The sequence below is a fragment of the Lactuca serriola genome, chromosome 8 (assembly GCF_051521515.1).
Source record: "Lactuca serriola cultivar US96UC23 chromosome 8, Lser_US96UC23_V15, whole genome shotgun sequence".
Lineage (NCBI taxonomy): Eukaryota > Viridiplantae > Streptophyta > Magnoliopsida > Asterales > Asteraceae > Lactuca > Lactuca serriola.
In genome coordinates, this window is record NC_136415.1 from 120,902,400 (window position 1) to 120,929,199 (window position 26,800).

A 26,800-nucleotide genomic window follows, 5' to 3' on the forward strand; every position below is an offset into this window, starting at 1 on the left:
TTTTAAAGTCCCAAATCCTTGTAACTCATGCTTACCTTTTTTAGATCATGTCGAATCGTGAAGTAGTAGACATAACAATAAAGATCAATGGGTAATCAATGAACAAGTGGATAAAGTTTTGAATAGATAAATCAAAGATGGTATTTTAAGATTAATCCCAATATCAATAGAATGCACTACAAAAGATGTTGACACGTAATTACATTTTCCATAAAGTGAAAAATAATATCAGGAAACTACTATGAAATTTCATTTATTTGTTGATTATAATAATATACTTTTTTTTTATTCATGCATTGTACATTGAAAATGAAAATTCACCCATTTATAGCATTGCATTTTTCTTTATTTTTTTTATTAGCACAATATACTTTAGATAACATTAGAAGAAACTCATATCACCATTCAGTGGGTCGTGTTTAAACTTTTCTAGTATATATATATATATATATATATATATATATATATATATATATATATATATATATATATATATATATATATGTCAAAACATTCATGCCAAATAGGGTTAACATACAATTTTTGGGTGCGAATAAATCACTTTTTTATCTTCCAAACATTTTTCTTAAGCTTACTGAAACATTTTGTAAACTCCTGATGAGCAATGTGGGCAAGACCACTTAACAGAGGAAGATGGACGAAAACGTTAAAATTAAGAAGGTCAAAGTCAACAATCCCAAATGACAATTTCTAAACTGTAAGGACTGATACGAGCTTTTGATAAAATTTAAGGTCTATATTTCGTCATTTTCTGAAGTTGATAAACCCTAATTTAGAATTTTGGGGGAGACATCGCAGAGGACGGAGAATGAGGAGAAGCTTTGCAGGCGGTTGTATGGTACGTAATGGAGTTTACTGCAGTTCTTCGTGCTCTTCTATCCGTGAACCCGCAGCAACTTACTCTTCGAATTCAGCAACGACATCAGGGCAGCAGCCTTCCAATCGGAATCATTGTTCCTCCATTTCATCAGGTGCGTTTTCTTACTATTTTGCAATTTTCTCTGTTTGTTATTACCAGTAATTTTCTTTTCAATTAGATGTTTATTAGATAATTAGTTGTGTTAGGGCTAGATTTATATGGTATATGCGTGTTTCATTTCTGCTCCATTTGGTCATTGGTGCATTTCGGGTGCTCTGTTTTCTCTGTTGTTTTGAACCATTTTCATTAATACAAGAATCTTAACCCATTTATGCTCTTGAAGGTCATCATAGTATCTGAATCAGTAGAAATGCTTTATGTTTATGTTCACTTCCTGAATGTTACTTCGACTGGTTACTATTAAGAAACTTTTCATATTCATTGGAGTTTTGGTCTCTTTATACTCATTGTAGTCTCCTTCTGTGCTTGTCATAGATGCATCTGTGAATGGGACCCTTCAGCGGAGAAACATAGAGGTAATGCATGCACATTTTTCATTTCAAACAACTAAGTCAATTGCTGTATTCAGGAATGATGTTTATATTATAAATATCATATTTACAGTTTTTCTGTCATAATGATGGGAATTAATGATTAGGGCTCATTCTCCTCAACAGCAAAACCCCATATCGAGGATAATCGATGGTTAGGGCTAATTCGTCTTGACAAGAAACCCGAAGGCACTTCCAATGATCAACCCCATGATGAATTTTCAGGTGATGTTGAGAAGATTTACAGAATCTTAAGGAAATTCCACTCACGTGTTCCAAAATTAGAACTTGCTTTACAAGAATCCGGTGTTATTATCCGCTCAGGATTAACCGAACGTGTGGTAAATCGTTGTGGTGATGCTGGAAACTTAGGATACAGATTCTTTGTTTGGGCATCAAAACAACCTGGTTACACTCACAACCATGACATATACAAATCCATGATCAAAAGCTTAGGAAAAATGAGACAATTTGGTGCAGTATGGGCACTTCTTGAAGAAATGAGAAAAGAAAACCCACAGCTTATAACCCCACAAGTGTTTGTTGTATTAATCAGAAGGTTTGCTTCTGCTAGACTTGTGAAAAAAGCAGTCGAGGTGCTCGATGAAATGCCTAAGTATGGTTGTGAGCCTGATGAATACGTGTTTGGGTGTTTGTTAGATGCATTGTGTAAGAATGGGAACATCAAAGAAGCTGCTTTACTTTTTGAAGACATGAGAGTCAGGTTTCCACCAACAATCAAACATTTCACTTCTCTGTTATACGGGTGGTGTAAAGAAGGTAAATTAATGGAGGCTAAGTTTGTTTTGGTGCAGATGAGAGAAGCCGGTTTTGACCCCGACATTGTTGTCTACAACAATTTGCTCAACGGGTATGCAGTTGCAGGTAAAATGGTGGATGCTTTTGACCTTTTGAAAGAAATGAGAAAAAAAGGTTGTGATCCAAACGCGACTTCTTTCACCATTTTGATACAATCACTTTGTGGTCAAGAGAAAATGGAATCTGCAATGCAGTTGTTGATGGAAATGGAGAGGTGTGGATGTGAGGCGGATGTTGTTACTTACACTACATTGATAAGTGGGTTTTGTAAATGGGGGAAGATTAAAAAGGGTTATGAGATATTAGACCACATGATTCAAAAAGGACATACCCCAAATCAAACGACTTATTTACATATTTTAAACGCTCACGAAAAGAAAGATGAATTGGAAGAATGTTTAGAGCTTGTGAACGAGATGCAAAAAATCGGTTTATTTCCAGATGTTTACATCTACAATACGATTATTCGTTTGGCTTTCAAGTTAGGGGATGTTAAAGAAGGGGTTCGAGTCTGGAATGAGATGGAACGGAATGGAATCAGCCCCGGAATCGACAATTTTGTGAATATGATTCATGGGTTAATCGGTCAAGAATGTTTGGTTGAAGCTTGTGATTATTTTAAAGAAATGGTGGGAAGAGGTTTGTTTTGTGTTCCTCAGTATGGGGTTATGAAGGATCTTTTGAATTCGTTATTAAGAGGTGATAAGATTGAAGTGAGTAAAGATGTTTGGAGTTGTATTATTAATAAAGGGTGTGAGGTTAATGTTTATGCATGGACGATTTGGATACATGCACTATTTTCAAAAGGGTATGTGAAGGATGCGTGTGGCTATTGTTTGGAGATGATGGATGCTGGAGTGATGCCACAGGCTGATACTTTTGCAAAGCTTATGAAGGGGTTGAGGAAGCTTTATAACAGACAGATTGCTGTTGAGATTACAGAGAAAGTGAGGGAGATGGCTGCTGAGAGGAAAATAAGTTTTAAAATGTATAAAAGGAGAGGTGAGAGGGATTTGAAAGAGAAAGTTAAGGCTAAAAATGATGGGAGGAAAAGAAGGGCTCGTAGACGTAGGTGGGGCCATGCTAAAGCTGGTTCCATATGATTTTTTTTTTTTTTTTTTTTTTTTTTTTTTTTTTTTTAATTTATTGAAATGTTGTTTGTTTTGTTTTTTTTTTTTTTTTAATTTTTTAGTCTATGGCTGTATAAATCTTCCATTTGTTAATTTATAAGGCTTAATGTTGTATAAATTATTAATTTGTGAAGTAATGTTCACTTCTACTTACCTGATCAGATATGGATATATAATTATATATCACTAGCAAACCAAACTAGATCTTTTTCAAACTACAGTTTCAAGACCAAATTTTTGGACCCATCTTGTTACCAATTCTGATTTAAAAAACTAACCGCGTGAAAGAAATAATATTGGTTTCAATAAGTTTATCTTCGAATGAATCTTAAAATATAGTTTTAAATGAATACAAATATATCAGAAAGCTTCATAACATTTACTCAGTGTTTTTATTTAATTTATGAAATCTCTAAATAGATATGAAAAGACTATTAAAGTTTGTTATGCAAAATGTTTTATTTTCATGTGTTTTTATTCAAATTAACTGGTTCAAGTGGGTTTTTGTAAAAACCGACTAGTTCTTTCTAGTCTAGAAACAAACATAAACCAATGTAGTTGAACAACTCTCTTTTCTGTGTCCCGGTCCAACAAGCTTGAACTGGTTTTTATAACATTAAAAAATATAAAAAAGTTGAGGGCGTAGGACTTTAGGTTGATGTTATTAATCCAATAGTATTTTATTTTTTTAATCCGCAAATATATTAAAAATTAATAGAAATCTTATCGTATAAGGGGTTAAAATGCTAGTGGATAAAAGTTAAGGGGGCAAACCGTTACCTAGAAATAAAACAAGGGAGGTATTGAAATTTACACAGAGACGCATAGAGACAAAGAACGGATAAATTTCTCTAGGAACGCCCAATTTCAAAAACACCATACTTCCACCCAAAGCCCTAAATACTGAAAAATTAAAAAATGTCCCCGAGTATCGCTGTTTTATGTAATCTTTGTCCAAAAAAATTTGTCTTGTAATTTTGGTCCTTGTTTTAACGGTGCTTAAGTATGTTGATCTTAACCCTTAAGCGTTAAAGACGTTGATTTCTTGATTGCCAGACACATGTTCTGTTTTTTTATGATCTTGGATGCAATTCTCTCACAGGTAAGATTTTGATCCCCCTATAATTGATTTTTTGAAAACTGTCTTCCCAATTTCGGAAAAGAGTTCGTCTATTAATTCCCAATGCTCTTACGATTCCTTTGATTGCTTCATAAACTTGCAAGATTTTTCCTGTGATTTTTTAGGTATTCAATGTATCTGACACCCAAGACTAGCCACGCTTTTTTATGATCATCTTGCTTTCTGTTTTTATGGCTATGCTTAGAAACCATTAGAAGCAAGAAATTTTCAACATTTTGTAGATGATTTCTCCAGCTTAGTGGGTTCTTTCCGGAATATCTATCATATTAATCCCACCATCTCCAAAAAAAAAATGCACATTTAAGTTTTCTTTTTATAAACCATTATATCCATGTTTAATATCCAGGGAATACCTTATTTATTGGGATTATGGGACATTTGCTTTCACATAAGAACTGTTTTTTAAGAATTTGTTTACACTGATGATGTAGGGAAAGAATCTGTTTAATCAAAGGTTTTAATCTTAAAAGAAAACAGATAACTGTAATACTTTGCTTTATCATCCTTTGAAACATGGGGTATCCAATGTTGAAGCTGAATTCTTATTAATCATTGGTTACTCTTTTCAGGTTCAGAGAATCTAAAAATATCATGAAAAGTTAAGACAAAGCCTTCAGTGATCAATTTGATAAAACAGAAAAAACTCGTAGTGATCTTCATGGCATCCAAGAGCTCTATTGTTCCTGACATTGTATGGAATTGGATCATTGAAACCCTAGCAACTTATGAACAAACAGATGCGTCTGCTTTAATAGGCATGCTTCATATTCCTTTCATCTCTTAAAAACAAAACTCTTCATTTATATTTATTTTAAAATTATAGTTTCCTTGTTTCAGGTCTAGTGAGAATGGCTCCTGCAATCTCAGGTGATCTAGGAAAAGATGCAAAGGAGGTTGTCTCTTTAAGAATCTTGGAGAGCTTGTTTCCTCAAACTGGTGATGAAGCTGTAGTTGATGCTGATGCAGGTCAAAATGGTAAAATCACTTTTGATTCATCAGAACGCTGTGAAGATGTCCTTAACAAGATATTACGTGAGGTGATATTGATTAATAATTGTGCTGGAAATCTTAAATTATCCTTATATTTTTGTTTTTTTTTGTGTAAATGTAGCAGACACCTGAGCATTCGGCTAGATTTGAAAAAGAAAAATGGGATGTTCGTTCCTTTTTAACACATAAAAGGTCATCTTTGCCTAAATGTGTCTTGAAAAAGGTGAGTTTCTTTTCATTTAATGTATATCTCAAAATCTTAAATTGTAGAAGAAAAGAGGACTTGTTTTTTAATTACATAAGGAAAATGCTAGCAAAACCCTTGAAACTTTTTTGGAAAAGCGATTATAATTTTTTCATTTGCATTAAAGCCACTTAGGAGTGAGAAACTTGTTAATTTAAGGTTTTAAAAACCATGCATATAGATTCCATTTGCAGCATACATTTGGATTCCAACATACACATTGCATTGACAACATTCATATATGATATACCTACACATTGCAGCATACATGTACATATAGACTCCAACATATATGCCATATACATATAGATTCCAGCATACATATAGACTCCAACGTACATATACATAGGCCATGTACAATGACAACATACATAGAGATGGAATCCTTAAATCAATAAGTAATTTTTTTGGCCATATATATTATCAATGTCAACACACCTTAAGGGTATTATTAACATTAGCCTCTTTTATTTGGTAGTTTCAATGGCAAAATAAAAATGATGTTTTTTAGAAAACTGGCCAAAATACAAGGGTGTTCTTGAATCACCTTTTTTCATAAACCGGTTAAACCAACTCAAATCTTTAAATCAACAAGTTTTTGTTTTTTGAATACCTTTAATTTAAAAATAAAAAACCATAATGGCTTTTCAAAAAATGTGGTGAAAATACAAGAGGTTTTCTTAACATTAGCCAATATACATATTGCTAACTTGGCTGTGTTTTTGTCTGATAAAACAGTTGAAGGACATGCTTCTTGAAAGTAGTCACCCACTTCTCACATCATTGAAAGAAAAGAGTAAACTGGTAATTCCAAATGCATCTCAAAATACAAGTCCAGTGAATGATGAGAATCTTGATGTCCAAGATACAGTAGCTAAAGATGATACAACCATTTTGAACCCAAGAAAAGATAATGACAAGTTTCAAGAAAATGAGTTGCAAGAAGCTGATCAAGTAAGTAATGTTCAGCATGATCAACAGCAGCTTCATTTTAATGATGAAAAATCGCCCCAAGACACACATGAGAAAAGGGTATCTGTTGATAGCATGGAGAATCTAGAGTCTGTTGTTAAATTAAAAGACAACAAAAATGTTGAACCAAATGCATTGGATGAAGATGAACATTTAAGCAAAGATGAAAACTCCATGGAACAAGATGGTGATCAAACAGATTCCTTGATGAATCTTTGTGTGAAGTGTAATGAAGGTGGTGAGTTGTTAGTTTGTAGTTCTGATTCCTGCCCATTACAGGTTCATGAGAGCTGTTTAGGGTTTGCTATCACATTTGATGAAAATTCAAACTTTTTCTGCCCATTTTGTACGTATTCTCGTGCAATTTCAGAGTATCAGGAAGCTAAAAGAAAGGCTTCACAAGCCAGAAATGATCTACAAGCCTTTTCTAGCTTCACAGTCAAAAAAGGTAGTAGACCTAGTGAATCCTTTAAGAAACCAAGTGAATTTGAGAAAAATGAAAATAGAAAACAAACAGGAGCATTTGGTGAAACAAGTGAAGGAAATGTAGCCAATCAAAGTATGAGAGAAGATGAAGGTAAAAAGAAAGTCAAAGTCAATGGCAATGTCAATGAGAGTGACCTTGTTAGTAGACATGTGGATAAAGATATTCCACAACCAAGCACACCGAAACGGAAATTTAAGGAAAAAGAAAGTCAAATGGAAATTATTGAGTCTAGTTCCTCAAGAGAACTCCGCAAGAGGAAAGCACAATAGTAAGTTGTTATCTTTCTGAAAAAGAATGGAATCGTTGATTCCATTGGAGGAATGTGATTCCTTTCCTTTTATTATTTCATTCCATCGATTGGAAATTCGCAATATAATTTGTTTTTATTTTGTAGTACCCCTCCGGTAGTTGTTCCTTTGTTGAGACGAAAACCAATCCCATGGACAAAATCAGAGGAAGAAACACTCAAGGTAGTTGTGTGTTTTTTTTTATTTATATAAATACTTAATTTGATCTTAGATATGATTATAAAAACTATATTATTACAATGTGATTCATGTCGATTGTTTAAACTTGTTAGGAAGGTGTGGAGAGATATTCAAGTGTCAATGATAAGAAAATTCCATGGAAGGAGATTTTGGATTTTGGACACAAAGTGTTCCACAAAGGACGTACTACTATAGACCTAAAAGATAAATGGAGAAACATATGCAAAGGAACAAAATGAAAAAGGTCCTTGCAACTTTTATTGTATGATAACAAAAACAGAAGATACATGTGCTATATATATGAAGATATGTCACATGTATATAGAAGGCCAAATCCCAAAAGGGCAAAAGGTTAGACTTTTCTTTTAGAAAGCTATAAGCTATTCATGACATTTGCAACATAAGGTTTTTGCCTTTTACAGGTTTCTACTGATGGAGCACAAATGAAGCAGCTTGTGGATTGAAAAATATTGGAAATGGTGACGATTTTGTCTAGGACTTAATTATTTTAGAAACACCTTCTACTTGTATACCTAACTAGTAAAATGACTAAAAGCCTTTTGGGCAAATGTCATGTTAGCCCATCAAACTTATCATGCTTGTTTTAAAAGGCCACTTAATTATTTTTTTTTGTACATTAAGGGAATGAAGTTTGAATTTACCGTTTTAGAAGGTCCTTATTTGACCTGATACTGGGTAACCATGTAAAATGTGGTGATTTATGTTTGATAAATAGGGTTAACACTTAAAAGGTTTGATGTAGGCCAAATTATTCTTTCAAGCATTTTGTCGAACACCTTCTATGCAGTTCTTATATCTTTTTTTTTTTTTTTTCTAACACCTTTATGCATTTCTTATTTCTCCCATTGATTGTTAAACCTTTACCGCAAACCCATTAAAAAGAACAAGTTAATTTTAGCAGTAATTATATATGAACAGGAGGAGAAAAACAGAATGATTAAGGGAAAACTAATTATGTTCTTGACAGCCTATTCAGTTGAATACATGATATCAGTTGGACATTAAACAAAATCTTGACAAAACCGGGTTTTCATTCGATTTCAAGCCCTCGAGGATAGAAATTTGTATGTAATTTCACAAAATCGGGTTTTCAACAAATTCATTCTCGATCTTTGTTTTTTCTTCCATCGGAACCACCTGCAACTCGACCATGTTTTAATACCGGTATCTCTCACTGCTCCGATCTTCATTGCCATCCGACCATCGTTAGAACCGGATCACTTGTCAATGTCGACACCCATCATCTTCCTTCAAGCAACAACCCACCAAATCGATGCCTTCAATATTCACCTCCTGCCTCCGCTCCGATATCCTGCTACAGGCGGTGAGCTCCAACAAAGAACCAAACAAAAAAAAATAAGTCATCTCTGGGAGCATTGACCTACAATCGTTGATCTCTTTTTTGTGTTCACTCTTTGATACATTTAATTCCAATCAAAAACAAAAAGAGAAATTGGACCCATTTCATCAAATGGTTTGCGATATTATATTTAGGATGCACTATTTCTTTTAGGCTTCTCACAAACTAGCTCTTTTGGAGAGGGAAACCTATTACAATGGGAGGAGGTGGGAGGAGACGAGGAACCTGTTATAGTGGGTCAAGTGACTTTTTTAACAGGTCAAATGATAGTTTATGCCCTTAATGTACAAAAAAAGTTGGGTGACCTTTTAAAATAAATACGAAAAATTCGATGGGCTAATATGACATTTGCCCAAGCCTTTTTAGTCATGTCTCTTTTAGCATAGTTAAAATATAACATATTTATACCATATAAGATTAGCAGTAAAATAAAACAATTGATATATATATATATATATATATATATATATATATATATATATATATATATATATATATATATATATATAGGAAAAATTAATATGTGGTTGCTATGTATCTAAGCTTAGATATAGACCTTTTAAATGATGTAGTTTTAAACAAAACAAATATAATTTCATTTTCTCTTAGTGTTGTTTTAATAGATAACCATTGAATTAAGTTCAATTATGGAATGAAAAAGATCAATTCTATATATTTTTATTGCAAATATTTATTGAAGTTTATAGAGAAAATAAAAAACCAATATTTTTTAACGAATATAATTCAAGCGTTTTGTCTTTCAATTGAAAAACTATATCTAATAATTTTCTGAAAAACTTGATTGAGTTATGACATGTTCTTTTATATTTTATTCTATTAGTTTTATTTAGAATTTGGTAGGGTTGATTAAATGATCACAACTTTTAATGTTTTAAGTTCTTAAACACAATGAAGAAAAACAACATAAATTTGATCGATTTACTAAGTCACATGATTAATGAAAAATAATAAAAGAGATATCATGATTAGTTTGGAGGGTCTATATATAAGCTTAGGTACATGACAACCACATATTCCCTAAGCCATATATATATATATATATATATATATATATATATATATATATATATATATATATATATATATATAGGGAATGGTTCAAATGAAAACCAAAAAAAGTTAAGAACCCTAAGAACCCTCATTAACATGTATTGTGAGTAATATTAAATATGTTAAAGTCCCGATTTTTATCTTTTTGGTAGGAAAATGGCAAAATCGTAATTTTTATAGTCTAATATATTTATTCATACATTCATTTATATTTTAACACAAAAATTATATGAAATACAAATTTATATGATCAATTTATAGTTTAATACACAAAATTCACAACTTAATATAATCCATTTTACATAAATTTACAAATTTAGAGATGTTAAACCCAAACTCTACCACTACCACCACCACATGCCGCCACCAACCTGGGCCAGCTTAGCGACCATCTTTCTTTCCAAAACAGATCTGTACATAAAGTCATACATTAATAGGTTAAATACTATATTCAAAATTTAATAAACATATTAATTAATTAATTTTGAATTTAATGCAAAACAAATACTCCCTCCGTCTCAAAATTATAGTTCATCTTTCCTTTTTGGTTTGTCCCAAAATAATAGTCAATTTCTAAAAATAAATAACATTTTTACCAAAATACCCCATCATTATTACTTAACCAACTAAGCATTTAATGGAACATTAAATGCAAAGTAAGGACAAAACTGTCATTTTATTATATAAAGTTAGTGTTAATTAATGTTTTTCTTAATCTGTATGTTTTTTGTCTGTGGACAATAATATTGGGACGGAGGGAGTATAAAACTAATATACTTATGCACATAAAAAGTAAATATATTCATAAGAAACTAATACAAAAAATATACAACAATCATTCATATTTTAACACGAAATTTACAGAAAATTCACAACAAATGCAGTCAATTCACAACTTAATACAATGAATTTGATGGGTTTTATGCATAAGAACAATCCTATGTGCTCATACAAACCCTAATGTTTGGATCTAGGTTTCTTTATTGTACATGCAATGAATCCAAGACTAATAAACTTAGATCTAACATATTATAAACTGAATTAGGGTTTAGAGAATTACCTTTGATTGTTATACAACAATAATAATCAATTCCTTGCTTGGATTGGCTTTAGAAAGCTTAGTGCCTCAAGTGCTGCACCTCTAATGGAGTCACAAACACCTTATGCAACTTGGATGAAAAGGAGAAGAAAGGAGGCTGCCCAAAATGACTAGAAACCCTAAAGAATCAGTTGTCCACGTTTTTGGGGCCTAAGGGGTCCTTTATATACTTGTGTGAGCTGCTAGGGTTTCAGTCAAAACCCTAATGGACAACTTAAACTCTAAGCAGCCCATGGAACCTTCTGGATAAGGCCATGTATGAAAATATGATGGGCTCCCATCATAATTTCGTTCACCCCTTGTTCCTTTAGCATTCCTTAGCCCAATAACTCAATTATCCAATAATTGCAGTCCAGCCCCTAAATTTAATTAATCTCTTTTAGCCACAAAATTAATTCTTGACTAATATTAATTAAACAATATGATTTCTCCTTTAATATATTATTCTCATAATATATTAATAAATCATATTTAAACCTTTCTCTCCTTAATTCATCCTACATATTGCTATGGTGAAGGCAACCCAAAAGGACCATGCTCATAATCAGGTCAAGTACATACCAAAATAGTTATGGACTTAGACACTAATCCAACAGTCTCCCACTTGGATAAGTCTAATAACTATTTTCCGTATGACTTCAGAACCTGATCAGCAATCGTAGCTTTTAAAAGCCGCTGTCAACTCTGATCTTATCAAATAGCGTGTCCTTTAGATAAGGGATCATATATTCCTCCATTCTCAAGATATCGTATAGACATAAGACATGAATTTTAATCATTCTTTCTATACTGTTTCCCGACTTCCGATTTATGACGACTGATAACAGACTACAATTGAACACATCAACTTAGTCCCGGCTTGGCCAAGCGCTTAGGTGTCATCACTAAATCATCGAGAGGCCCACAAATATCGCTTTTATCCCACTTTGGATAAAAGGAATGGATAAACTTCGACTCAAATGCTCGCTTGGATTTACTGATCGAATCACACACAACAATAAGTTTTATAACACCAAGTTACTAGTGCGTTTACTTATTATCAATGTGCAACCGACCAACCAATAACAACTCACATGTCTCGGTTTCAAGAATATACAATATTATCGTCTCACTAATCAATCGTGACAAAACCATGAAGTGATCCAAGTGAGCATGGGTTTAATCCAATACTCTAATCTTATCAAAGCATTCATGAACTCTGCAGCAAACTTGTGCCATGTCTAAACACTTCAGACAATCTACAGACAGATTCATGATAGTCTTTATTCATACCTACTACCAACGTATGACCAACTGTGGATGTTTGAATAACCGAGTTATTCTGGAAGTCAAAACATGCAAATTGAAACATAACAATAATACTCAATCTTATATGGCCTCAAACTTGTGAGAGTAAATAAAACACTTCTATTTAACCACCATATTGATTACTAATTATTATCGTTTATTGTTTCAGAAAATCAACTTATTACTCAAATTACAACAATAGTTATCCCATGCATAAAGCATGCACACTATGTTTCCTATGGTCCTTACTTTGTGAAATAGATCAATTGAAAACTTTTCCAATGATTCTCATTTCACAATTCCTTAATCCCCATTGTTAGTGTAAGAACACAAGGTTCTTGCCACTACTAGAATATGCTAGATTCTAACATTTTACGCAACGATCCTTTCGTAAAGTCATAGCACAAAAGTCACCAAGACTTGGCTAATGAAATTACAAAGTACTTTCTTAGAAATTGTTACAAGACAATTCCATAGACGTGAAGTCTCACATTCAAAGTACATTCCTTTGAACTTCCTTTTGCATAAAGTTTTCTAATCTAGACATAGAATCTCAATATCCAACTCCCAATATGGAAACATTTCCACATTTGCCATATGACAACTCATTCTTAATAGAATCTTATCTATTCATAATAATGTCGATATGGTCCATCCAATACCATACTTCCAACTACTCACAAGTGACCAATCCTCAGTGAACTTTGGATTGTCCTTTGATAGTTGTTTAATTATTTTAGTCAAAACCAATTCTAGTCCTTTTTCCCTCTTAATGCACTAGACATTTGGAAAATTTTTAGAATGGTCAAATATTATAGCATTTGCAATCGATCCTAAACTCGAAGCGTATGAGACACGATGCATAATGTCTTACATAAAGTTATGATACTTTATCAATCTTTTGCCATAATATTTTATGTGTCACGTTCTTGCAATTCGAACTATGAAGAGGGATGCCGTAATCATAATCGAAATTTGAGAACACACTATGTATCCTTTGACTAAATTTATTAAAATTTCTCAATCTAAGCTTTAGATTTTGAAACGAAGTATAATATTCTCTCCCTTAATTATATCAAAACAACTTTTCAACCCATGCAACTTTGCAAATTGAATCTTTGTTTTTCTATAATTAATATTGCTAACTTGCAATACTCGCCATAATAATCATACAATCATAACACTTATGCTCCCACTATCATGATGATTATTATCATATAAGCATAACACTTATGCTCCCACTAGCTTTGACATGTATTCAGAAAACAAATGAACTTCCAGAAAACAATGCCTATTGAATTTCTGAGATTCATATTTCTAATATCAGATGCTTCGATAAGCCTTTATCTAAGCTTCTTAAACTTATACACCTTTGCCTTAGATAGCTCATATGTGTGTTTAAACAATTTAGAACTTATGTCACTAAGTTCCAAATGTTCAAACTAATTGCCAAATCTCACAATTCGAACTATGGAAAGGGATGCCGTAACCACAATCGAATTTGAGAATACAATTTTCACAATTTCTATCTTCTTAAATCTCTCTTAGTGAAAGCATTTCCTCACAGTCATTTTCATGAAGGAGGGAATCTTATGGCACTTAGATTTTATGGTGTATGAGTTCCTATCCATGTGAATTTGCCAAAACCAAGGTTTGCGACAAATCCAAACTCATATGGACTGAACTTTCTTAATCTTGATTTCTTGCCCTATGGTAACACGAGTGCCCAGCATGTCTTCCAAGTAGTTTAGTAACTTGTCCTTACATATCAATGTACTTTCCATCGACTAAGGCTCTAGTATGCATTCAAATGAGAACTCATAGAGCTCACATACACAATTAACTCAATTGGAATGGCACATAAACAAAATAATGTCAGCACGATAGGTTGTAAACCTCAAGTCATGTGCTAGTGATGATCGATAAGTTTTATTCTTGATTTGTTCTTGAAACCTTTCAAGACCATTAAGACTCCCACTGACTCCTTGACATATAAGATTCTCTTGTCAAGAAACATTTCTTGACAAAGCAAATATTCAAGAGTTAGTGTAGTTCTTATCAAGACAAAACACTTCACATAATTGGTCCTAGTTGGTCTTTGTCTTATCCAAGACAGCACAACTTACCAATTTCAAATGTGCAAGAATAAGAAAACTTTTCCAAATTCCACATTTGATGAGTGTTATAAACCTACTTAAGACTTTTCACTCAATGTCACAATCTTGACTCTAAGACTTGATATTGGAACGAAGTATGATTGACTTCTTGATTTAACCATTTCTATAATTCTTGATTCCTCTTCTTAGACATGCAATTGCACTAAGACTCACTTAGAGGATCAATTGAGACATGGTTCTTAATCATTAAGACTTGTCATAAAACACAATAAAAGGTACTCTCCCTTCTTCTTAGAATAGAGAAACTTTTATCTTTCTGCCTACTTGATTCTTCTTTATTCGTTCTACTATTCATTGAAACTCTTTCAATCAACTCAGAATTACACTTAATCTTATAAGTATAATCATATTTACTAAACTTTAGTAAATCACGACGAATATCTTTGTCACTCTTGTGGTGGACTTGATTAACGCACAACCTAGTGTACTTGATCTCCTAGTCCTTCAATTGACACTTTGTCAAAGAATTAGTCTAAGTTTCCCAAATGTGAAAGTTTTTCATTCATCATACAATACACATTGCATGATTCCAAGTTTCTGTCCAATTGAAACTTGGGCGATGAGAAACTCTCCCTATTTGGTAAACTTTTGACATTTCCACAAATAACATAATTAAGAATCATATCCATTGTTGCTAATAATAAAAATATTCAAACATCAATTTTTTCATACATGCCATCGCAAGGATAAATAAATAAGATATAATCAAAATTCATTTTATTGCGGAAAAAATTTGTCCTTACAATGCAATTCAATTGAAAAACTATGTTATTACATATTTCTTAACAATATATTCTAACTCCAAGTAGTAGCTCAAGAATCCATTCTTCAAGTAATGCGATCGAAATCCATTTCTTCATGATTAGATTCAACTCACTTCTTCCCTCAAGCTTCCTCTCTTTTCTTCGATCCTACAAAACATCCAAATGTAATCTTATCACATCATGTATTAAGAATCTAGAATAGGAACTCAAAAGAGTTAGATAATGGATTTTACCTGAAGTAGAGCCATACGTCTTGACTCTCCCATCTCAGGTAAATAGGGCAGCTTCGTTTCCAATGCCCCTTCTCTTGGCAATAAAAGCAAATGGACTCCTTTGGCACAACACATCGGACAACCACATACTCAGTTCTTTCTGGACTTCCAATGTTGCCAGTGTCCATTGAAGTTTGGGAGTTTGATTCACCAGACAAATTTGCTTGATTAGCACGCCAAATCATTGCTGATTCAGCAGCTATAAGCAAATAGGTGAGATTAATGAGGGTCACGTCGTGATCCATCATATAGTACTCTCTAACGAACTCACTATATGATTCAGGAAGTGACGGAAGAACCCAGTCAGCAGCCAACTCGCTTGAAATCTCAACACCCAACATGCTTAACCTATCAATGTGTGAATTCATCTCTAAGACATGTGCACACACAGGTTTCCCATCTTCGTGTTTACTTGCCAAAAGGGCTTGAGTGAGCTTGAACTTTTCAAGCCTTTGAACTTGTGGGTCAGGGAGAACAATTGGAGGAGGTGGAGGAAGTGAAGCATGACTCTCATTTCCTTGATCGTATCTCAGAACGTCATCTTCATTTGGAAAGCTTGTTCCAAAGGATTAGGGAAGACCATTGTAAGATTCAGACATCTACAAAACGGGAGAAAATTCAAGTTATCTTGATTAGAATTCTTGATGTAACACCCAAATGAAACATCAAGCTAGGATCCAACACAATACTCTACAACCTAGAAGAGGGATGCCGTAATCTAATTGCAAAATATTTGAAGGTAGGTAAATGACGATTTACCAATTTCCACCATGAAAAACGAAAAGGAAGTTCAAGTTTTAAATGAATTGAAACTCCTAGATCTTTTGAGATTCATTGAACTTTTCAATGGCATGTTTAATCTCGATTATCCCCTACTATTTGTGACTGGGATGCCGAGGATCACAAACAAGGTGTGAATAACCATACGAATCATGTGGTGCACCCAATGCTACTATCACCTAATCAATGTGCCGGTTAGCCACACACGCTCCATTGATCTATGATAAGCATCGAGCCACCCTTCGCCACCAATGTCATCCCCAAATTAGTATGTCGGTTAACCACACACGCTCTACTAGCGTTTGACAAGGGTACGAAGTGTAATTCCATGGGTTAGCATACAATTTCACATTTTGCCTAAAGTAACTATGATTTGGGAATTTGTATAAGCATTTAGTTACTTTGTACTTCATTATACTTATAATGGAAGGTTTCTGTCCTATCCTACCCGTTCGGCTAACGACCTTCCACTAGTCAAGAGTGCGGTGGGTAAGAGTGGATACCCATTCAATCGCCATTTTATAGGCAATTTCCTTAAACACCTCTTATAGACCAACTTCGTGAATGAGGCCTACTAACGGTAAGACTGACTGTTTACTCATACATATATATAATATTAGACTTTTAATGTTATATATATAGTATAGGGTGTATTTTACACTTTTAAAAATACTAGGTGGTTTAACTTAGTCAATTATACTTTTAATTTAATTAAATATAAACCAAAACTTTATGGATTTATTAAATCACTTTTAATTATACACTTTAATTAATTAATAAAACCATAAGTGTGTGATTTGAACTTTTCAAATTATTAGGGTTTTAGAATTTAACATTTCAAAATTAAACTTTTAATCAACTTTTTAAATTCCAAAACTTGAGGGAAAGTTTTGAAACATTTCAAAACATTAGGGTTTAACTTATTTAAATTTCATAAACAAAACTTTTAAGTTCAAATTTAAACTATAAAACCTAAAGGGTGCAATTGAAACTTTTTCACATCACAAAGGATCAAATAACAAATAATATAAGTTAAACAATTAATTCAGTCATTATCTATATTTGACCTAATCTTATTTTAGCCACTAGATAATTACCAAATAATTTAAAATAATCCATATTTATCATATAAACAACCAATATTCAAAAGATTTGAAATTATCTATTGTTTTGGAAAGGATAATCATTAATTTAAGATAAAAATCGGATTTTATCTTCAAAAAACGAATTAGGCATTAAATCCAAGTCAAAACAACAGTTAAATCCCGAAATACCCTCTGTCTAACGCTTGAACTCGGCGAGTCAGCTCTGAACTCGCCGAGTAGGGGCCAACTCGCCGAGTTGAGTCGGGCAGAGGCCAAAAATTCGATTTTTAGCAAACAAAACAATTAAGAATCACATACAACTGAAACCAATCAAGGCTCTGATACCACTGATGGGTTTTATGCATAAGAACAATCCTATGTGCTCATACAAACCCTAATGTTTGGATCTAGGTTTCTTTATTGTACATACAATGAATCCAAGACTAATAAACTTAGATCTAACATATTATAAACTGAATTAGGGTTTAGAATTGGCTTTAGAAAGCTTAGTGCCTCAAGTGCTGCACCTCTAATGGAGTCACAAACACCTTATGCAACTTGGATGAAGAGGAGAAGAAAGGAGGCTGCCCAAAACGACTAGAAACCCTAAAGAATCAGTTGTCCACGTTTTTGGGTCCTAAGGGGTCCTTTATATACTTGTGTGGGCTGCTAGGGTTTTAGTCAAAACCCTAATGGACAGCTTAAACTCTAAGCAACCCATGGAACCTTCTGGATAAGGCCATGTATGAAAATATGATGGGCTCCCATCATAATTTCATTCACCCCTTGTTCCTTTAGCATTCCTTAGCCCAATAACTCAATTATCCAATAATTGCAGTCCAGCCCCTAAATTTAATTAATCTCTTTTAGCCACAAAATTAATTCTTAATTAATTATTGACTAATATTAATTAAACAATATGATTTCTCCTTTAATATATTATTCTCATAATATATTAATAAATCATATTTAAACCTTTCTCTCCTTAATTCATCCTACATATTGCTATGGTGAAGGCAACCCAAAAGGACCATGCTCATAATCGAGTCAAGTACATACCAAAATAGTTATGGACTTAGACACTAATCCAACAGAATTATCATTTAATACATAAAATTCACAGATTAAGCTAATAAATTAATAATTTAATACACGTAATTTCATATTCTTAACTTAAAACTTACATTTATACTTTTAGATCTAGAGGCTAGTGTTTATTTCAAAGTTTAATTTACATAACAGTCATAGTTTAAATTTTATATAATTTATTTAAAATTACAAAAAATCGTATATGTATATAATGCTTCTTTCTTCTCAAAGAAGCAAACACAATATTCATAAAATATTCACAGGTTAATATAATTAATTCAAATTTTAATACATAAAATTCACAGCTTAATATAATAAATTCACAGTTTAATACATAAAAATTATATATATTCACAATCATATTATCAACTAAAAGTTACATTAATACGTTCATATCTGGAGACATTTATGTGTTTTAAATTGTGAATTTCTTATATTAAGATGTAAATAAAATTCATAACATAATACAAAAAATTCACGATTTAATACAATACATTCAAAAATCATTTACAAGTATAATATCATATTTTAGTGTACTAAACAGCTCATTCACAGTTTAATACATGCATAAATTATCTTATATTTTAGAAGCCAACATCAAAAGAAAAACATATACATGAATCATAAAAGGGATAACTTATCTGAAATCAACAAAGAAGATGAGTGAGAAACAGAAATATCTTTACTCTACCGCCGCCGGTAACATTAATACCGACAACTACCATACGCCACCACCAACCACTGGAACAAACAATGCCAACATCCTTCCCTCAAAAAACTTGACATGATTAAAAAAAAATCAGAATTCATAATTTAATACAACATTTCAGACACTAAATCATAACTTAATTTAATATTTCAGACATTAAATCACAACTTAGTGCATCAGAAAAGTACACATTCATAGCTTAATAAGTTAGATATTCACAAATTAATACATTAAAAACACATAATCATAGTTTAATAACTTATCAAATTTGGTTGAGATATTTCATCAAACACTTTGTGTACACCACATACATCAGATCCATAATCACCATAAAACATCAGATCTGATCAGATATATAAGGCGATGTTATATTAACATTTTATATATTCATTCATGGCCTAATTTACCATGTTTAATGTTTAAACTCTAAAAAAACTTCACCATAACACTCACAGCTAAATCCAGAACTTAATAATTTACCTAATTCAATTGAGGCATTTTAGTAAGCACCTTGTGTGCATATTTTTTTTGGCAAAACTTTCTTATGTAAGCACCATCACCGGAGACCGCAGTGGTGGAACTGTCGTTGGCCATCATGAAATACCACACACACAAACACCATATCTAACCTAAAAATACATAAACACATCAGATTCGATGACGATCAGGTGGTGTTTGACTAGAAATCAGAGAAAAACATATAAATATGAGTTAGAGAGAAGGGGAAGGTGGTCATGAAACAGATTTGGTAAGGATGCGACTGAGATTTCTCCGGTGATGGAACTACTAGAGAAAAAAAACGAGTTCAAGAGTTCTGGAACAAAAAAAAGAGTATATCAGTATCTGAAAATGCACCAAATACATTAGACCTGACCAGATCTGGTGTTTTGGTGGTGATAGTTGCAGTTCATAACCGATATGAAGGTGAAGAAGGTCAGATCTAGCTTAAAATCACTGAAGTTCCAGATCTGAAGGTGTAATATCCCAGATTTGGCTTAGAGTTGCCGGAAATTCTAGATCTGAGATTAACATGCTAGAGCTTAGATTTTTCGGAGGTTGGGATTCATAGATCGGAGATTGTTGGTGACGATTTTGCCTGACGGCAGGAGGCAGCGGATGGCGGTAACGACGGTGATAAGGCAGCTGCGGTGACATGGTGGACGATGATGGTAGTTGGAGGAGATAGTGGTAAAGTTTTGATATAAGTTCCTGAAAGTTTATAAGAAAGTTTGGGGGGAAGAAATCACCAGATCTTACTTTTGTAAATGATGTTAGTGTTTTAATGTTAAGGATTCAAAATGACCATATTGTCCCTATTGCTTTTGGCATTTATCAAAAAAAAAAAAACAAAAAAAAAAAAACAAAACAAAACAAAAATAAATTAAAAATAAGTGGTTCTTACGGTTCTTAACCCTTTAGTGGTTCTCATTTGAACCTTTACCTATATATATATATATATATATATATATATATATATATATATATATATATATATATATATATATATATATATATATATATGACAAAACTGCAAAATGGTCCTCGTGTTATGCATTTTTTTGGGGTTTTAGTTCAAACTATGACTTTTTGGATTGGTGGTTTTTTTGGTCATGTTTGTACGTAGATTTGGTCCCTCGTAAAATTAAAATGACTATAATACCCTTATGATATTTTTTTTATTTTTTTCTATTTAATTTAAATGAAAAAGAAAATAAATAATTAATTTGGGCCTACCTCCATATCTCTCTCTCTCTTTCTCTCTCTCTCTCTCTCTATATATATATATATATATATATATATATATATATATATATATATATATATATACAAACACACATACACGATCCCCACCCCCATTCTTCCCCAGCCTTACCATTCACCTTCATCACTCTTGATTCACCCCACACCTCCGTCTTGTTCTCTGATTTAACCTCGCCTCATCCTTGGTCTATGTTATCACCTAGAGTCATTTATCCACAGGAAAATGGAACAATATCCCTAAATTATCCACATCTAATCATCCATCGATTGATTGCTGCTGATCCAAACCTCCCATCATTGGCGTTTGCAGCAATCTGGAGACGATTTTTCTCCCTCTGCATCACTATCGAATCCAAAGGAAATCAGCCCTTATCATCATCTCATACCTACTACTTGAGACTTGCTTATCAATTTTACAAAGAAAGAAGAAAGAGATATTGAATCTCCCTGTCCCATCTTCTCGTTCAAAATCAAATAAGAAAAAGAGGATCATTGAGAGTTGTGATCGAAAACACATACACCTATTAATCGATCCATCTAAGATAAAGAAAGGATATCCATGGTTCGATTTCACATGTAAAATCAATTTCAGATTCGAAATATGAAAAACCAAAAGAAGAATCCAGTTTGAGGATATTGATTTCAAATGGGTTTACACACCCTTTTCGTGTTCTTCACTGTGTGTTTTTCAGTTTGAGGATATTGATTTCAAATGGGAACACATTTTCTGATTTCAACAATAGGTAAAAAGGGCAACAGATGATTTATGCGTCGTTGCAATGAGTGAAGATGGAGATTTGGAAGGGAACATAGTGGACAAGAGTGAATGATTTGGGATGTAGAGAACCCACTGAAGTGAAATGGAAAACGAGGGTTTCTTGATGATGACGGAGAGAGAGAGAGAGAGAAAAGAGAGGTGGACCCGATTTTATATTTAATAATAATAATAATTTTAAAAAGTGAAAGAAAAATAAAAATTAAATTCATTAAGGGTATAATAGTCATTTTAGTTTGGGCAGGGACCAAAACTACATGTAAACTAGCTCAAAAGGACCATCAATCCAAAAAAGTCAAGGTTTGGACTAAAACCCCCAAAAAATGCATACCACAGGGACCATTTTTGCAATTTTGTCTATATATATATATATATATATATATATATATATATATATATATATATATATATATATATATATATATATATATATGACCAATTGTTGTCCAATCAATATAGAAGAGTAATTTTGGCATTTTGCATGACATTTAATTTCCATAATTAAATATGTTATCTATTTGGAATGAATAAGATTTTTGTTTGAATATGTCAAGCGTTTCATTTTTTCAGCATATACACGATCAGTTATAGTAATAACCACAAATTTACTGTAAAAACTTTTCATTAATCTTGTCGTGAGAGTTCATATGGACTAAGTAATTGGAACAAGGATTTTGCAAGCACCATCACCTTTGACATTGCTTATTTGAAAAAATATTAGGTGCAACGTGATTTCTTATTTTGTTTGTAAATGTTTGAAGATTGTTTTTTATTTTATATGAAATTATCAATAAGCTACGTAAATGTGGTTTTGATTTTGAGACTACTATATTCTCAAAGAATGTCGTTCATATTAGGTCGTATGTATATTTTGAATTGATTGTCTAGGTACCCAAAGATATTCTTAAAGAATTTATAAACCTAGTTCTTTAAACCATTCTAACAGAATAGAACACATAATTATTATAACATAATCATTGAAATCCAAAAAAGTTGAGTTTATAGTTTTTTACTTATAATTTCTGCACACATGCATAACAATCAACGAATTCCTTGAGAATCAGAAACGTATTATGATTATATATTCACATAAGTTTTCACATACATACAATTTGTAACAATCACTTTATTCTTTAAGAATCATTTTAGTTCTGCTAGGAATAAAAAAATAACACATATGATTCTACAAAATCACTTTATAATCACTTGATTCCTCGTGGGCAATGCATTCCTACTTCTCATAAATATTCTTTGTGATTTCTAAGGAATTACTTACCAAGAATGGGATGGATTGTTCATCCCCATTTCATGATTTTTTTTTGTTTTGTAATAAAATCTCCAAATCATAACTTGATCATCATGATATCCAAATAAATTGGAATAAGAGAGAATGTATTGAAAAAATGGTTTGAATCATACCTGAGTATTAATCGGCACAGTCTATTTCAAAATTTTATACATCATTTATGGTATAATTTCTTTTGCTAAGTTTGATATTTCTTTTGTTATATTAACTTGTTTTTACTTCTTAAAGAATTTTATATGTAAAAAATTCCTAATATGAAGAATTTTATGCCATATTCTTAAATAATTTTGTAACACCAATAAAAGAAAATTAAAATGTAGTCGGATGAAAAAATTCACATTAATTAAAATCTATTCCTTCAAATATGATTTTTCCATATTTTGTTATTAAACTAATCTAACTATTATATCTTATTAGTTGTTTCAAATTAATTACCATCAAGCCATGATCATTTTAACCACTTATTCTTTTAATCTAATGGACACAAATTGATTATACATTCACACAAAGTATATATATATATATATATATATATATATATATATATATATATATATATATATATATATATATATATATATATATATATATATAATATTTGTAATTAAAAAACTATCAAAATATACAATAGACGGTGTAATGGTATTTTGTTTAATTACAAGACATGTAAAGAAAACTTTAAATATATACAACAAACTCCATTATTTTCCCATTTCACTGACCCTAATTTTTTTATTACACCTTAGCTTTTGAAAAGAAATCCAATCTTTCATAATTTGAAACTTCAAAGATTTGTCAACCCCGAAACATTGTTCATCTACATTAACTTTCATCATTCATCTTGAAAGAAACCCAAAAGAATATTGGCATCACATAGAACATCAAGACAACACAAATAAGATCTCTAACATATGAAGGCAAAAACCAAACACAAAATCAATTTCTAGGAAGATAAACTCAAAATCAAACACTTCAACCCATCTTACTACTCTATGTAAGATGAGACGCCACTTCATCTGTTACACAAACATCAACATGATTATACGATACAAATACAACCATGTAAACATGCAAAATTGAGAAATTCCCAAATCCCAACACAACTAGTTTTGCTTTATTCCAAATCAGCTTTACTCAAAAGCATCATATACCTACCAACAAAATCCTTACAGTTGTTGAGAAAAGTTGGATTGAGTTGAAGGTTAAAAAAGGAGCTTCCAATCTAACTAACGAAATTGCTCCAAATTCAAATTCATGTGAATTTTCATTTGTATATAAGAGCATCACGTCCAGGTCCAACACCAATATAATGAATCGGAACACCAACAAGTTCTTCTATTCTTTCCACATACTCACGTGCAGCCTTTGGAAGATCCACATAGCTCCTCACAGACGAAATATCAGCCTGCCACCCTGGCATACTTTCATATTCCACCTAAAACACAAAATAAAAAATCTTACAACTTCATTCCAAAACCCTGCAATTTAGAAGAAAGAAAGAAAAAGTGTAACTTGCCTTTGACTCCTCAAGATCGGTTAAATCAGCAGGAAACGAATTCATAGGTGTCCCGTTTGTATGCTTATAAGAAACACCAAGCTTAATCTCAGAAAGATCCGATAACACATCAAGTTTGGTCAAATTCAGAGAAGAAAACCCGTTAATTTGACAAACATATTTCAGAGCAACTACATCAAGCCAACCACAACGGCGAGGGCGGCCGGTGGTGGTGCCAAACTCCTGCCCAGCTTTCCGGAGAAGATCACCATCCTCACCCAGTAGCTCTGTAGGAAAAGGTCCAGACCCAACTCTAGTAGTGTATGCTTTTACCTACATCATGAATCATGATTGTTAGTTAGATATGATATGAGATAAAAGGCTTTGATACCATGTTGAGATAGATATGTTATAAGTGAAGAAGTCTTAGACTTACCACACCAATCACATCACCAAGGACTCTAGGAGCAATCCCAAGTCCTGTACAGATTCCACCAGCTGAAGGACTTGAAGATGTGACAAAAGGGTAAGTCCCAAAATCAATATCCAACATAGTTGCTTGACCACCTTCTACTAGAACTTTCTTCTTTTGTGAAATGGATTCATTCATGTAATGAACTGTATCACAAACAAATGGTTCCAACCTCTCTGCAAATCTTTTATACACTTCAACTTCTTTTTTGAGTACTTCCGGGCTGTATTCAAAACCCTGGAATCTTGAAGCTGCGTCTGATAACAAAAGATCAAGCTTATCTGGAAAGGTGTCCATATGCTTCAAGTCGCATACTCTTATGCCATTTCGGATGACCTTGCTGGAGTAGCATGGCCCGATTCCTCTCTTGGTAGTGCCGATGAAGGATTTAGCTAGCTCAGCTTCTCGAAGGCCATCTATTTCTTGATGATAATCGAATAATAAGTGAGCTCGATCTGAAATTAAGATCCTTCCCTTACAGGAAACCCCATTGGATTCAAGGTTGTCAATTTCTTGGAAAAGTCCAGGAAGATGGACTACAACTCCATTTCCTATTACACACATCGTCTCCTCGTTGAGAATCCCTGAGGGAACAAGATGAAGCGCAAATTTCTTTCCTTCCGAGTTGTAGATAGTGTGTCCGGCGTTTGCTCCACCCTGAGAGATTCAACAACATTGAATAATGTAAAAGTCGAGACAGAGTTCTTATGATCAGAAGATGGAAATCTCTCTTCCGATAGAAATGTCACAGAGAATGTTAGCCCCGGCGATTTGAATTTGAAATCGACGGCGTATACTTTACATGCATAATCAGAATATGAATTTATGCATCTTAAACCAATACATTTTGGAAGCATTTGAAGAGAGGAAAGTACCTGACAACGAGCAACGACGTCGAAGTGCTTTGCCAAGATGTCAACGAGCTTGCCTTTGCCTTCATCACCCCACTGGCAACCCAACACTCCCGATACCTGACCTAATGACCCGATTCGACTCGGTATTTCACCTTTCCTTTCTTCCAGGGTTACGATCGGAGAAGCTGAACATGCAATTGAAGCATTTCTCCGGTGGTATGAGTGGTGGTGAAGAGAGACGTGAGGAAGGCCGGTCGTCGTGTAGCTCCGAACGTTTCCGTTCAGAGACCTGAACGCGGTTGCGCTAGGGTTTGTCTCTAGCTTCAGGGAGCTGATGTTCATGGCTGTGAGAGTGAAAGGACTGAGAAAGATGCGCGAGGGTTTCGGCAGTCAGGGGTGGCGGAAGACGGAAGTTTTGAAGAAAGTTATAGGGTTAATTGCTTCAAGCCCTTCAATTGAGTACATTTTTACAAAATAGTCCCTCTGTTTATGTGGTTAAAGCAGGATATCCCTTCAAAAAAAAACACTTTAATAAAAAGTGAGTTACATTTTTTAACCTTTATACTTAATAATTTCATTGCTCTTTTTGGATAAATATACAAGAATTACAAAATCTAATGACACTATTCTATTTTCACAAATATTTTTGTTTAACATTTTTCATCTAATATAAGAAGAATGCGTGTTTAATTGCTTATCTACAAAAATATGAATTGGACCA

General features: G+C 32.8%; 3 protein-coding genes across 4 annotated transcripts; 2 read left to right on the forward strand and 1 right to left on the reverse strand.

The window, feature by feature from the left end:
• Window positions 1-801: 801 nt before the first annotated feature.
• Window positions 802-3,513, forward strand: LOC145069536 (putative pentatricopeptide repeat-containing protein At5g65820). Its single transcript, XM_079016469.1, has 3 exons — window positions 802-992; window positions 1,376-1,416; window positions 1,539-3,513. The coding sequence occupies exons 1-3, from the start codon at window positions 830-832 to the stop codon at window positions 3,351-3,353; spliced, it is 2,019 nt and encodes a 672-aa protein (XP_078872595.1). The 5' UTR covers window positions 802-829; the 3' UTR covers window positions 3,354-3,513.
• Window positions 3,514-4,236: 723 nt separating this feature from the next.
• Window positions 4,237-8,471, forward strand: LOC145070079 (uncharacterized). Of its 2 annotated transcripts, none has more exons than XM_079017001.1 (8): window positions 4,237-4,482; window positions 5,091-5,276; window positions 5,359-5,558; window positions 5,633-5,734; window positions 6,494-7,482; window positions 7,609-7,684; window positions 7,795-8,053; window positions 8,125-8,471. In XM_079017001.1, exons 2-7 carry the CDS (start codon window positions 5,180-5,182, stop codon window positions 7,939-7,941), a joined length of 1,611 nt encoding a protein of 536 aa, XP_078873127.1. In that variant the 5' UTR covers window positions 4,237-4,482; window positions 5,091-5,179; the 3' UTR covers window positions 7,942-8,053; window positions 8,125-8,471. The 2 variants fall into 2 exon arrangements, with proteins under 2 accessions (XP_078873127.1, XP_078873128.1); XM_079017002.1 differs by having other exon boundaries at window positions 5,636-5,734; window positions 8,125-8,374.
• Window positions 8,472-24,277: 15,806 nt separating this feature from the next.
• On the reverse strand, window positions 24,278-26,495 carry LOC145068014 (adenylosuccinate synthetase, chloroplastic-like). Its single transcript, XM_079015020.1, has 4 exons — window positions 26,101-26,495; window positions 25,190-25,882; window positions 24,775-25,086; window positions 24,278-24,693 (listed from the first exon to the last, which is right to left on the reverse strand). Exons 1-4 carry the CDS (start codon window positions 26,419-26,421, stop codon window positions 24,523-24,525), a joined length of 1,497 nt encoding a protein of 498 aa, XP_078871146.1. The 5' UTR covers window positions 26,422-26,495; the 3' UTR covers window positions 24,278-24,522.
• Between the last annotated feature and the right edge of the window lie 305 nt (window positions 26,496-26,800).